At 39.2% G+C, this 14,039-nt stretch overlaps 1 protein-coding gene across 6 annotated transcripts in view; it reads right to left on the minus strand.

Moving 5' to 3' along the window:
* SCAPER (S-phase cyclin A associated protein in the ER) overlaps positions 1 to 14,039 on the minus strand; it is a 164,389-nt gene that overhangs the window by 22,903 nt on the left and 127,447 nt on the right. For all 6 annotated transcript variants that reach the window (XR_012588928.1, XM_074599600.1, XM_074599598.1 and 3 more), the window contains 2 exons: positions 12,661 to 12,816; positions 2,013 to 2,250 (listed from right to left, as the gene is read on the minus strand). Coding sequence is in view for 5 of the 6 variants with exons in the window: in XM_074599600.1 (XP_074455701.1) it covers positions 2,013 to 2,250; positions 12,661 to 12,816 (394 nt within the window). In the remaining variant the exon portion in view is untranslated. The remainder of the gene's footprint in view (positions 1 to 2,012; positions 2,251 to 12,660; positions 12,817 to 14,039) is intronic.

Consider the following 14,039-nt stretch of genomic DNA (forward strand, 5'->3'; position numbering starts at 1 on the left):
CACCTGAGTTTGTGTATAAAAGTTAAACTAATTTTTCAAGGAAACTATGCTTCCTTTTTAGCCAGAATTAATATCAGCTCAGGATCCTGCGTTGTTTCTCACTACCATCTTTCAATTGTTTAGACTGTCAAATTAAATGAAATATATACCCATGAGCCATCTGTGCTAATACAAACTCTAGAATACCAGGCCTCTTCTGTTAATCAAAACCCCCTATTCTATAGTCCTACTATTACGTGATAAAACTATTCTTTTGAGATAATAATCAGACAGGACATACACTAGGCTCTGCTGTCTGCTAGCCTGCTACAGAGCACAAGGTCAGGATGGACAGCAAACTGCCTCAGGTGTATGTTGATTTTTTTAACATTACAGAAACAAATCACATTAATACACTGCAAGGGAGAGCTGCCAAGACTACGCAAGTGTGTCTGTCCATCACAACCGATATTATGCCCACAATTCAGTAAGACAGCCGAGCGGTTACCTCCTGCATTGATGAGCTGAATGAAATAATGCACACCGGTTAGTCTTATACCGCCCTTTATGCAATAATTACTATCTTGCACCATTCTATGTAGAACAAACCAACGCAGGTCATGGGATTTGGGAATTAATGCCGATGGTTTGTTATAAATGCTCAGACACAATGGTAGTTGGTAGAGGGATAAATACGGAGTAAGAAGAAGTTTGTATTTTAAAAATTAATAGTGGTTTCTTGAGATATTGGGGAGCAGCCCCTCAGCCAGTGCCATTTGCTGGAGCTCCCCGACAAGCTGTAGCTGCCCTAGTCCAAGTCTTACTCTCCGGTGGGTACCCGTAATTATTTACGGCAACAAATGAACATCCACTCTCAAACCAAGAGGCACTGAACAAGCCACAGAAGTGAACTACTTTGAAACATCTTGATTTACAGAGAGAAATGGGAGTTAATGGTGTGTGTAAGAGTTGTTTTACGTGAAACTCCAATAAATAAACTGTTTCTGTGCCCTGTAAAAAAGCCCCGACTGGACTGGATCCTGCAGCTGCATCTATACAGGTGAATGTTGCTACGCGCGCACTGCTTGTTGCTGTTACCAGAGATACTAAATGTAATAAAAATCAAAGTCAAGAAATAGGAACTGAAGGAGACTTGTACCTTATACTAAATTCTTTACCCGTGCAAAGCTCTTGCTGAATTTAATGCATTTCAGATGGAGCGTGTGGTACGACTTATATACAAATTACATATTAAATGAAACAGAAACCTATTCTGATGAATTGTATAAGATTGATGCTGCTAAATGTGTTTTGCAAAGCAATGCTTTTTGACAGGTGTTTCATATTAACAACCCAACTGCTTTGCCAATTTATCTGAGAAATACACTAGTATTTGTATCTTCTTGTATGGCAAAACAGTTCATTTACACTAGGAATCTATTCACAGAAGAAGGTAAGAAAAGACTTACCTTCCCAAGACTCAAAATATGATCTCTGAGTTTCTTTCACAAATAAAAACTACGGAAAATTAAATTTCCAATTTTTGGTCAATAAAATTTTACTTGGATAAAAAAAAATGATATCAAGTTATTTTCAATTTCAGTTGTACAATCTTAATGCAAGTGACCACTGAAAGTGCTGAAAAATGTGAACTGTGGTTATAATATAAGCAAGTCCTTTCACATTAGAAAAACTGTTATTTCATGCTTTCGACCAAGATTTTTTTCCTTATATTTTTGGGGCTTATTAAATATAAGAAGTACTATGCTAAAAGTGAGGGGTTTTGAACAGAAGTAGTAATGGATGGGATTCAGCATTTTGCATAGTCCAAATTTTCACTTTTTCCTTAAATTCATTTGCCATAGCTATACAGTGGAAATAAAAGTTATTAGCAATTCTAAGCATGAAAAAACCTAAACATTTAATTGTGAAAGTTCCTTCAATAATTAAGATCTTAAAGACAGAACTTTGTCCAAAGTATATGCAATAATTAACATTTTCACACTAAGCAAAAGTTTGAAAACGTCTGTTACCTGAAAGGCAGGCAGATCAAGAACAGCAAAACTATTGAAGAAACGTAAACTCTGAATGGCAACCTGGATTGTGTTCGCTGCGTAGCTGTCTTTAGGGCTTGCTGTGTTCGGGTCGGAAATTGTCCCGTGGAAAAGAACACAGTACAGCATATGCAAGACTCCAACCAGATCCGTAGCCTGCAGAACTGCTGTTAGCCCTGTGGGGTCCTGACGTGTATTCTCAAATATGTTCCAAGATCTGGAAAAGAAACATTAAGCCGTCTGAGGAGGAGACCAGCGCTCGGTGAGAACACTTGCCCGGGATGCAGCACTTCTAATAAGCCAAATGTTAGAGAAGCAGTAAACTGCTAACAAGGCAAAAAACCTGATGCCTAATGTGTCAAGAAACCACAACATTTCCAGAAAATGCTTTCAATAATCTGGGCACCGCCTCATGCAGCGCAGCTGTATCTTTAAATATCTTTCTCCACATACCGGTGTCTTTGCTCCCAAAATGGGTTCACGACAGCAAAGCGAGACCACGCAGAAATTGGACAGCTTTACAGTCGGAAGCCTGGGGGCACTTTCAGGGGCTCCATGCAAGCTCTGTTTCAGGTCAGTAGCCTGCACCCATCTTTCTTTCCTGCAAGAGCAGCCAGCAGAGGTGGGAGAACTCCCTGGAGCCGCTCACTGCCTCAGTGACAGGCTGCAGACACTGGAACAAACCGCCTACCTAAGTAGCAAAATAAGTTACTAGGACCAGATGAACTTAATCAAATAGTTCTGCAGGAATTTAAGAATGAAGTGGTTGAGCAGTTAACAAAACACACTACTTCTTATTTCAGTCAGATGATATTATGGGAGACTGTACAGTGGCAAAGCACAAATAAGTATGAAGTGCTCGAGACAAACAAACACAGCTCGTGCAAATGCAAATTAGGTTTCTTTGGTACCTTTTGGGTATGCGTGTAGAATAACGGAGAAGGTTTCTGGCTATCTAGGATATCAGGACAGACAGGCAAATAACTCAGGATGCTCTGTCCATTCTCACATCCAAACTTCCAAAAGCACTTAACATAATCCCTCTATGATTTGTACTGTTCATGTTTTTTCACATTATTAATAATCCAGAAGATGACGCAGGACAGTCACTACTAAGGAAGACTGAGATTGTCACTACTCTGGAGGTTAAATAATGTAAGGGAGGCAAATACAAAATAAAGCACACAAAATAATTCATCAAGTTTTATATACTCCGAGTTCTAATTCAAACCCATCACGTAAATCACCTGAACTTCATTATTGAAATACATTTAGTCTATATTGGTAAACAAAGGAAACACTGAAATATTAAGATACAGTGAACAGTAACACTGAAAACATAGTACCTCAAAATCTGGTCTTTACCCCATCTACTATGTTTCCATGTTAATAAAAAAAAAAGAAAAAAGCCAAAAAGAAAGAAGTGTCAATATCAGAAGAAACTACAAAGATTTAGTCTATTTTTTTTTTTTTTTAATAATTGAAGGAAAATATGACAGGTGATAAGAGAAAATGTCATAAAAGGACAAAATAGATGAGGGTATCTTTTATAACAACTACAAGCAAAGGAAATGGGAAAGCAGTGGAAAGAAGAACCGTTTCCTAAAAAAATCTGTAACTTCAAAGACCTCAGTTGAATACAGAAATGACTGGACACTCTGAGGGCTCAGAATATTCCTGTTGGCCAGAACCAGTAAGCAGCTTTTCCTTGACTAGAACTGCTCTAAGCGATCTTTTCAGTATCTGCACCAGAAGCACCTTGCACCACTCTGGTACTCGCACTGCTCTGCTCCAGTGGAGTTTCCAACACAGGTCCTAGGTATGCTGATAATCCTGCTTTATATGATACAGATGCTTGTCTTCAATGGAGCAACTAACCCACAAATTCACAGGTACGAGGTTTTGGCCATCATCGTCTTGTTCTGCCATTTTCACATTTTCTAGTGAAGCAAAAAAAAGCAGGTATGAAGCACCACCTCACCCAAACCCAATGTCTATCAACGAGAATCTCTATTTGTAAGAGCACACCGTTGCTTCCTTGGACCAAAGAGACAGAAACAGGCAGTGCAGGATAACGAACCTGCATTCATGCCCCAAAGAAGGCCCTGGTACTGGGCTAACTTCCCATATAGCTTAAATATTTTAAGAGAAGAAGGAACAACAGTTACGTGAAACACCATCCTTGCAGTTGTAATAGCAAACTTGAAAGCTAGTATCTATGCATTTTCCTGTGGGTACAATTCTTCTGTAAGGTAGCACATGCGGGCAGTAAAAACCTGAGCAACACCTGCTTGCTTTATAGGGCAAGGCTGATAACCAGGTCCTTCTGATCCCACACAGTCCCCTTGTGCCCCCGAGCAGGGACCGCTTAGCAGCTGGGGGGACACAGTGAGCACAGCTACTGCGAGGAGCCTGACAAGCTGCAGGTAGGGGTGGAGCGGAGATGTAGGAGGCTTAGGAAGGCTATTTTGGCACTCAGGCTATGAAGGATCTCTGCACAGCCTCTGAGGGGTCTTCTCGCAGCCCTGAGCCTGTGTGAATACGGTAAGGTAGTATTTGCGTTGTACACCACTTACTCTACAGCACCCATCTGCTTCCACCACTGTCCACTCATGTCTTTACGTTTAAAAGGCAGTTGCTCAGATGACTCACTTCTGCTTTTTACCAAACATGTAAGGAATGATCTGATCTGAAATTAGCATTTATGGGTACTCTTTCTTTCCATGTTATTTCTATTTACAGTCTGTGAATGGTCAATGCTACTGAAAAAGCTTTCAAGTACAGCATCCTCTGCTGCTACCTCAAGGATTAACATCCCGGTCGTATTTCAGCAATACCGATGCTGTACAAAAAATAGATGAGACTGAAGAATTACTTCACAAATCTTTGAAAGAAGCAATCAGATCTTTAGGTAAGACACAATAAAAACAAAAGCAACATAGCTGTACCTATTTTCCAGTACCTGTGTTGTTACACAAGTGACTCCATGACCACCAGTCACCACCGGACCTCCACTATAACGCTGCCAGTTAGCGGCCAGCCATTCGTAGAGAGTTAGCTGGAGACAAATGTGTGAATTTATGGTATAGGTTCCAAAAATGCAGTGTTTGTTTAATACTGTGATAGCCAGCTGAACTCCTAACAACCCTCAGAGAAACTCTGCTACAAAACCAGCCACGACAGCGCTTCAGAAGGCCACCAGTGTGGGATTCTCTCAAAATACATGTAATAACGTTCAAAAGACAAGCTGAAGTAAATTAAAAAGATGGTTAAAATTACGCTTTGATGCCACTTACCTGCTGCAAAAGAAGAACCACAATCATTCAGCTGGTGGTTTGTAACACTCGTAACGACCCTAACAATTACTCCGTAAAGAATAAAAAAAGCTGAAAAAATAGCGGAGCTCTATGTGTGTTTTAGGTGGGGCTATGCTCTACGCTGCACAATTTATGGCATTACTTTCCTTCTCCTACGCCTGGAATCTGTGCCCAAAAATCCTCCTTTTGAAGCTCTGTGGTCTTTAAGTGAGTGTGTCTGAATGGAGTCAGCAGAGACACTTGCTGAGCCATCCCCCGGCTGGCCGGCCGCGCCTGGCGCAGATTCCCACTGCTCAGCTCCAGGGCCGGTTGGCACGTGGACCTGGCTGCGGCGAGGAACGAACCTGGATGGCTGCAAAAGGCTCTGGGACCACCGCCGCGCACTTCTCCAACTGCGCCTTGCGTGCCTGCAGACTCCTTAATATTCCTCACTTTCAAACAGTTTCTGGTGCACAACTATTTATTTCGCAGTTTGCAGTAGGCCGTATGTGCCACCTTCGCTTAACTGCAATCAAGTAACTGGAACATTTATTTCCACAGTATCGCGTGAGAGCACAGCTCCTTCTGCCAGCTAGTATTTCTTAATTTCAAGCGTAGCTTTTTCAACAGTACAAAACAGAAAAAAAAAACCAACACTCATGGTCAAACGATAACCCCAAATTAATTACTGTATATGATACCTCGCAGAATTTTTGGTGACTGTATGCAATGAGAAGATTGACCAATTTTCACAAAGGTTAAAGTTAGCTTGCTTTCAACTCTCACTCCATCATTATTTTTAAACAATTCCATATGAAAAAGCTTACATTGCTGGATAAAATCCTTTTACCATTTTGTGCTGCAGTGAATGAATCAAAATATACATAAAAAAGTCAATTGTAAAATAACTCAAAATGCAAGCATTATTTTTTTCACAGAAAAGAATTTAAACTTATATCACAGGACAAAGCTGTTAAAAAAAATAATAATTAAATCTGTCTGCTAGGTTTGGTGGATTGAAGGAACTGTTAGAAACGTTTATTTTTGATGTTGCCTGTATTATAGTTAATGTGTGTATGTACAGGCCACTGGCTCCTGTTGGTTTTAACTGTCAGTTATAATCACTTGAAGTCTAAATGTTTACAATAAAAAGGTAAAAGACATTATTCATACTGGTTGTGGGCTTTAAAGTAGAAAACGTGTATGAGACGTTGGAAAATAAAGCATGAACCTTTGTGCATGCTGCTTTGAGCGATTTTGGTCAAGTCTGTACAACAGGGGATTTCATACATTTAGCAGATTTTTAGTTCACCTCAAAGGTAAGCCCGGTGAAAATTCAGCGATAACTGTCAGGACACAGACTGAAGTAAAAACCCATAAAAACCCCAAAATCACAAGATGACAGCATCATGCAAGAACCCTATGTTTTACACAACTAAAGTTGAGAGAGGAGATTCCTATTGGGTGTCTCTCCTTTTAATTCTTCTATTTAAAGAAGCTGCCTGAGTAAAATAGTCAGTATGGAGAAAACTTCTTCAATTAATCACTGAAGGGAAGCAAGACTTACTGCATTTTTTACATTGGCTTATAAAGCTGGGAAAACACACAGGCTTTCAAACTTTACCAAGTCTCTATATTTAACATGGCAAAACAGGCAAATATTTATATTATGCTCAAACAACCTGCAGGATCTTAAAAAGAAAAGTTTCATGAAATGCAGGGAATTTTCATTATAGGCTGCCATTATGATTTTCAGCTTCTGCCATCAAGGAGTTTCAGGAATTGGTACGGGGTTTATTACTTGCAAAAAAGGTTTAAGTATTTAAAAATGTGGATGCATACATCACAAGAAAGAAAGACACTAAACAGTGATACTTCATTGCTTAAAATACACCACTATTTTTTAAAAACAGGAATTCAATACAGCTTGATGAGAAACAGCATACTCTGCAGAAGAAGTATAAAACTACAATTTCTCCAAGCTTCAATATGAGCAAACTGTTTATATCTGAAAATATACTGTTTTAAAAACTGACTGAGCTAACAAGCAGACAAGCCTCTCTAAGGGTATACATTATAATGTTTGTATATTTGAAATACATACTCCTGATTAAGAACATGGAGCCAAATGGAAACATGAGTTTTCAAAAGGCTGAGAATACAATCTGTTGGGTTTTTTTTTATTATTAGGATTTTAAAACTATGATCTGTACTTTCTGCTTCTAAATTATTTTATTTAGAGAGAGATGTCAAAATAAAGAGGCAAAATAATAATGGAAGAAGTGTAAAGAACTATTTAGCACCTGTCAGACCTTGTTATAATTCACACCATCAAGCTAGGAATCACAGTACTGTGTAAAAGTGATGATTTGAAGCAGTTTAGTCATTTCAAGAACAAGTTTCAGTTAGTTTACAGGACTTGCTGATCTGCTGTCTGTTGGAAGCAATGAGAAACACAACCAGCGTTTGGGCAGACTTGCATCTCATTCACCATCCAGCAGCCAAAACAGACATTATCTTAATTACTATAATAAAACTGAAAACAGACTTCCTCATGTGACATTACATTCACTATTTTCCTGGATCAATCCCCTGTATATCTGCAGCTTTCTGACACTGCAGCGTGTAATCCACAACTTCATTAGCCGTTGACGCAGATTTATGTGTGTTGTACTACTGTTTTGAGATAACACATAACAGTAACAATTTAGCTACTGTACTGCTATGACATTCTATTTTCCTAGATTAACGAGGGAGCTTGCAGACATTTCTTACATCAAGAAAACAGCAAAATTTTGAAAAAGTTGCTGTCCTACGAAGCTGCACGATTTAGGGACTATTATTTGCGATATTCTCTTTATGCATAATTCACTTTCCTCCTTGTGTCTGTGTTATTGTTAGTCCACTGTACTGCTCTTAGGGAGAACATTCTTCCTTAGTGATTAACCCTTACACTGCACCGCCACTGACAGTCTCCTCCTGCTGTTTGCATTAACTCTGTGATTAGTGTTAATTTCTTCATTCATAGTAATGGGCAAAAGCAAAATAAGGCATTAACAACAGTCCTCCACAGAGTAACAACTAAACCTATTGGGCAGAAATCTTAGTTCCAGAGACTTACAGGGAAAAAGGGAATATAGATTTGATGAACACTAGGCAGCACAGGAAGAGACAGGAACATAAGATCCTTGCTACGCTGATGAAGGATTTGCCATATATTTTCTTCTTTTCTTAGTCTTCACTCCTGCTTTTAGGGCAGGGTGAGCGGGGGCAGCATGGCCATGTTTTTATTAATGCTCCTTGCATTCCGTGCCTGCTCATTGTTTTCCCTCTTGCATTTACAAGCCAAGCATGCTCCATATGCGTATTCAGGATTCAATGGCCCAAACCAGGCCTTATATCTCTCGTAGCTACAATAATAAATACTGGAAAACAAGGCTCTCATCCTGAACCTTGCTACTGGACATCTGGAATTGGTCACAAACTGCAAGGCAGATTTATATGGCCATATAAACCACTGTTTTTTTGTTTAGGGTCTATTTAATATTTTGCTTTATTTAAGATTAATAAGAACATCTCTGCTGTCAATTCTGGCTACTGTTTCCCTTAATGGTAAGCAAAAAAGAGTTTAGCATTATCAAGGCCACAATTTTCAAGATGAACCTGACATTTGATACTTCAACTTTTACTCACCAGAGACAGAGCTCGATATTCAGATGTGCTGCATTTTATGCATTCTCACTACATATAATCATGGAATCACAGAATGTGTTGGGTTGGAAGGGACCTCTAAAGGCCATCTAGTCCAACCCCCCTGCAGTAAGCAGGGACATCTTCGACTAGATCAGGTTGCTCAGAGCCTCATCCAGCCTGGCCTGGAATGTCTCCAGGGATGGGGCCTCCACCACCTCTCTGGGCAACCTGGGCCAGTGTTTCACCACATAATTGTTTCACCACAATACCCTATTTTCAGCTCTCATACACTTTCTTGGGGGTTTGTGGGGTTTCCCCCCCCCCCCCCCCCCCACTCATCCGGGAAAAAGAAGGTCTTCTCTCCATTGCTAGCAAAGGGTGCAACACAGCATAAGAAAAATGGGACTTCCAGTTGGAGGTCTCGAGTCACCCTCACTGATTCTCACTGTATAAAAGATGAGGGTATAAAAAATATCAAAACAAGGTTCACATGGGGTTACAAGTTATTCAGGTTTTCAACAAATGATCTTTTATATGTATTACGCAGTGTTTGGAAAACAGGCTATCATATCTACAGCAAAACTTCATTTAAAAGAATCAATCTAGCATTTATTAGCCAGCACCAAAAATGAACATTTGAGGAGTAAGATCAATATAAAAGTTAAATCTTTTCAAAGACCTTGACCATTAATGAAAAGAAAATCCCTCTCTTATAATAAGAGATGTTTATAACATATGTTCAGAATAGATTCCCTCACTTCAATAACTTTTTATGATGTTAAAATCCTCCAATTTATGTTTCTACATTAGCAAGACTTTCCTTTATTGTATCTAATTCCATGATTTTGGACTTTTTTTTTTCCTAAGTCTACCATGGGAATAAAAAAGGTATCTTAGTTTATGTCTTAAAATTTTATCATCTACATTATATCAACCATACACCTCATTTAATATTTAATGCTGACATATATATATGATACAATTGGAGGCTATTCTCTAATAATCATTATTGTTGTGACATCTTGCCTGATGTAGACCTGCAGGTAGGTACTTGACTGAGATCTCTTCCCTGCCTATAAAATTGTTTTCCATGAATTAACTGTCCAAATAAACACTGGGTATCAATTCAGAGCTTGGTTTAGAAACATTCTGCTAAATTTGGGAGTTTAATGCAACGTTCCCATGAGGAATGCAGGAAAGTCTGGATTGACAGCTCTTCCTACATGGGAGCTCCAGAAATGGCCTAACGTACTTTGTACCCACAGGTCAAGATCTCTTAATTGTTTAAAACTTGAGTTAGAGTGTTTAACTTCCAGCCCTCTGGGGATATTGCAGATTACAGTTGCAGTAAAGTTCCTAACAGCCTGCTGCTGTCTGAAAGCAAAGGCAGAGGATCACGCAGCTCTTGGCCATTTCTAGCTCGTAAAGGATTTGAGGAACTATTATTTGGCACTGTGGATGGCTGGAGGTGGTCCCAGTGCGTTAGCCACCCAGCAGCTGCTGTCCTATCAGCTTCCCACTATGCCACTCAGTGCCGCAGCATGCTAAGATCCACACACAGTATAAACAGCATTTTATAAAAATACTCTAATGCATGTAATATGGAATGGCAACTTTTTCTATGACAAATAACAGCCTGAAATAGTTCTATCAGAAGAAACTAATTTTGTGTCCCCCACGATTACCATCAAGGAGCGTAAAGAAGTTCTGAACCTGGAAACATTTCATATAGGGCATTACACCAAAAGAACAACTGAAAATTGCTCTTGCAAGAATGGTGAAAGCCTGATATTAATTTGGGAAAACTTCTTTTCACATAGCAGTGTCAGAGCACTGGTAGTACTTAGTAGGCTTTTTTCCTCTGGGTAAAAACTTCAGAAGTTTTATGATCAGGGTGGTTACTCACTCTGATGTCCAGAGGAGTATAATACGGCATGTTTGTTTGGCGCTCAAGCCTGTATCGACTGAGTTGGAGAAGAAGAAAAGCTGGATTCTGACTGAATAGGCTGCGTTGCCTCCTACTACTGTTTACCACGAATGAAAGAGGCATCTGTATTTCTCACAAAGAGAGGCCACCTTTTGTGCTGCAAGATCACGTATCACACAACATGTACTACTGTATTGTGACATATTTAAGAATTCAATAAATTTGAGCTCTGTTTCTGCTACCTTAATCTGTGTTTGGCAATACCTTTTTCTATTTAAATCACCTTGAACACTAAGGACTTCTGTAACGCGACAGAATTACATTCTGCATTCACTTCTTAAATGAGAGTGGGCTCAGGTGATGAAAGACATTTAATTTAAACTGCCCTTCTCATCAGTTACACCAAAGCTTTTGATCTAAAAGTGAAAGACAACAGTTTTGAAACTTCCAAGTTTGTTCCTCTCATTTCTTTTCCTGCTCAAATGAACAATCCAACCTGGAAATTGAGAACAATCAGCAACTCTGGATAAAATCAAAAGCATTGCTATTATATGCAGGCAGTAATATCCGATACTTCTTGGTGTAACTGTGAAGAAAAACACTCAACCCTCCAAAATTAGTATTCTGCTACAAAGCACAGATGTTCTTGGAAAAAGTACCTGCACAGTGCCTTATTATTTTGGGTTGTGAAGCTCTGTATTATTGGGGTGAAGCGTGCGCCTGCTCCAGAAATGGCAAATGTTATATTACTCACTCTCGTAGCTACAACTATTATTCCACTAAGAGAAGGGTGATTTTATTTTTTTTTTTTGTATGCATTTGACTTTTGGCAGCACTGTCCTGGAACGTAAAATGCCAAGTTGGCAGCTTTCAGAAAGGGAAATTTCAGTAAGTTGGGATGGTCTCTTTGGGCTCATATTTCTTGCAGTTCTTTTTCCATGTGCCTTTGTCCCCGAGTTACCAGCAACAGCTCTTACCTACAGCTTTTTTTCTTATTTTATGCTTTATTAACTCTAGTTTTTCAACCCTAGCACCCTTTAGGAATTCATTGTAAAGTTCTGTCAGGTTTTGTCTTTTCCTGAAATGTGTAACATTTTAACAGTAGTAAGCTCTAGTATATGCACCCCAAAGCTCTGAAATTTTGAGTCTGACAGTGTCAGGCTCTCCTAAGTTGTAGATTACAGAAGTCCAGATTTGCTGGCAGACACATACCTCATGCTCTCTCCCCACAACCCTGCTCAGGTTACGATAACAAACATTTTGCATTAGAAAATTCCCTGACAAATCTAGTAATACTTTACAGAAAATATAATTCCCTTACTAACAGCAGGGAATTAAAGAATAAGACCGCTCCAGAGACAAATCAATGAAGAGTTGATTTTAGTTGATAATAAAATACCTCTTGAAGTCCTTAGGACCGGACATTTAAAATTAGTAGTGATAAAACCCTCTCTGTAATGAGTAAAGGAGATAAAGTTTGCAATTCTGATAAATGACTTACAAGAATCAAGACTCAGTGCAGGCAACTAATTACAGTTCAACGGTGCAAGGGTGAGCCCTGTTTCTTTACCAGTTATTCCTGTGTGACTGAGAACAGTTCTGTTTAACAGCCTCATCAGAATGCTCGCTTCCGTGAACACGGTGTTGGCACAGGGTTACAACAGCTGCTGCCTGAAGAACACATTAGAGACGACAGACCAAGGGCACCTACCTTCCATTGACAGCAAAACAGAGTTGACATATTCCATGCAACACCGCTGTGGCATTCTGTAGAAAAGTTGCTATTTTGGGATTCTCATCAACAGGGCCTTGAACGGAGAGGAAACAGCAACACAGCTTGTCTATCAATCCTATGTTCACCACGTAACTAGAAACAGAGGAAAAACTGTATTAAAAAAAATAGTCCCATGCCAGTTTTGGTAACTTTGCAAAGGAAGTAGTTTCTGCTTCTCTGCTACCAAACCATACAAAATACAGGTTGTGATTACTTAAATACTCTTTCCAAAAGGCTGCCTCAACAAAACAATTCAAATTACAATAACTTCAGATCTGGCTCTCTCTAACTATCAGTAGTTTTTGTTAAGAGATCTGTCTGCTGTAGGATAATTTGTATTATACTGCACAAGAAAGATGACTGTGAATGTTTATTTTACCATACTCCTAGAGGGACAATGGAATTTTGCCATAGTTAAATGATTTATAATAATCTTGATAGCTCTGCAACAGCACAATTTCTTTTTAGCATGAAGAGATAAACTTCATAGAACACACTAATTCAAGACGACAATGACGTTACCCAGATAATGTTTTATTGCAATATGTATATCATAACAACTACTGCCCAGTTGTCGGGGTTTTTTTCCTTTTTAAAATATACGCAACGGTTAAGAGACTAATAGAACGTGCAGGTAACAACCTTCTACCATTAGTACAGAAGGATCAGGATCAGAAAGCCTTCTCAGGAGCTCAGCCAAAACTCAACAGAGGAAAAACACGTCAGTGACTTTTTTTTTTAAACTGAAAACTCCTCTTTTTTTTTTTATTATCAGAGTAGATCATCATTGCTGATCATCAGATCACTGCTGCTGAAGTTTCTTCTTCGAATTTCTAATAGCATGGAAATCCATGCCAAAAAATCTCCTGTTTGTCCCTGTACCAACATCTCTCTGTCCACACCAGGTTCTCTCATACTTTGATCATTACTAACTCCACTTAAACTATGCACACAGATAATTTTTTTTGCCACGTCACTTTGCTGATATCACCTAACTTCGGATACTTTCCTTTTTCTACCACAAACATCCAGCTTCTCAGACTTTACTCCAGCCCAACTGTTCATTCTGCTGACTTCTGTGAAATAACTTCCTTTGGGGAGACAAATATCTTGCTGCAACCACCTCCTTCTTCTCATCACCCTCTAATTTTCTTTGTACTTTCCTCCACTCTTATCAAGTGGGAGAAACTTCTTGTCAAAATGAGAACTGCTATTATATCCTGTGCCTCCACCTGATTTCATAGACATGGGGAACCAATTGCTTTCAGACGCCATCAACTGATTCACCATTTTTACACTGGTAGTCTACACTAAAC

Source organism: Larus michahellis, chromosome 9 (genome assembly GCF_964199755.1).
Source record: "Larus michahellis chromosome 9, bLarMic1.1, whole genome shotgun sequence".
Lineage (NCBI taxonomy): Eukaryota > Metazoa > Chordata > Aves > Charadriiformes > Laridae > Larus > Larus michahellis.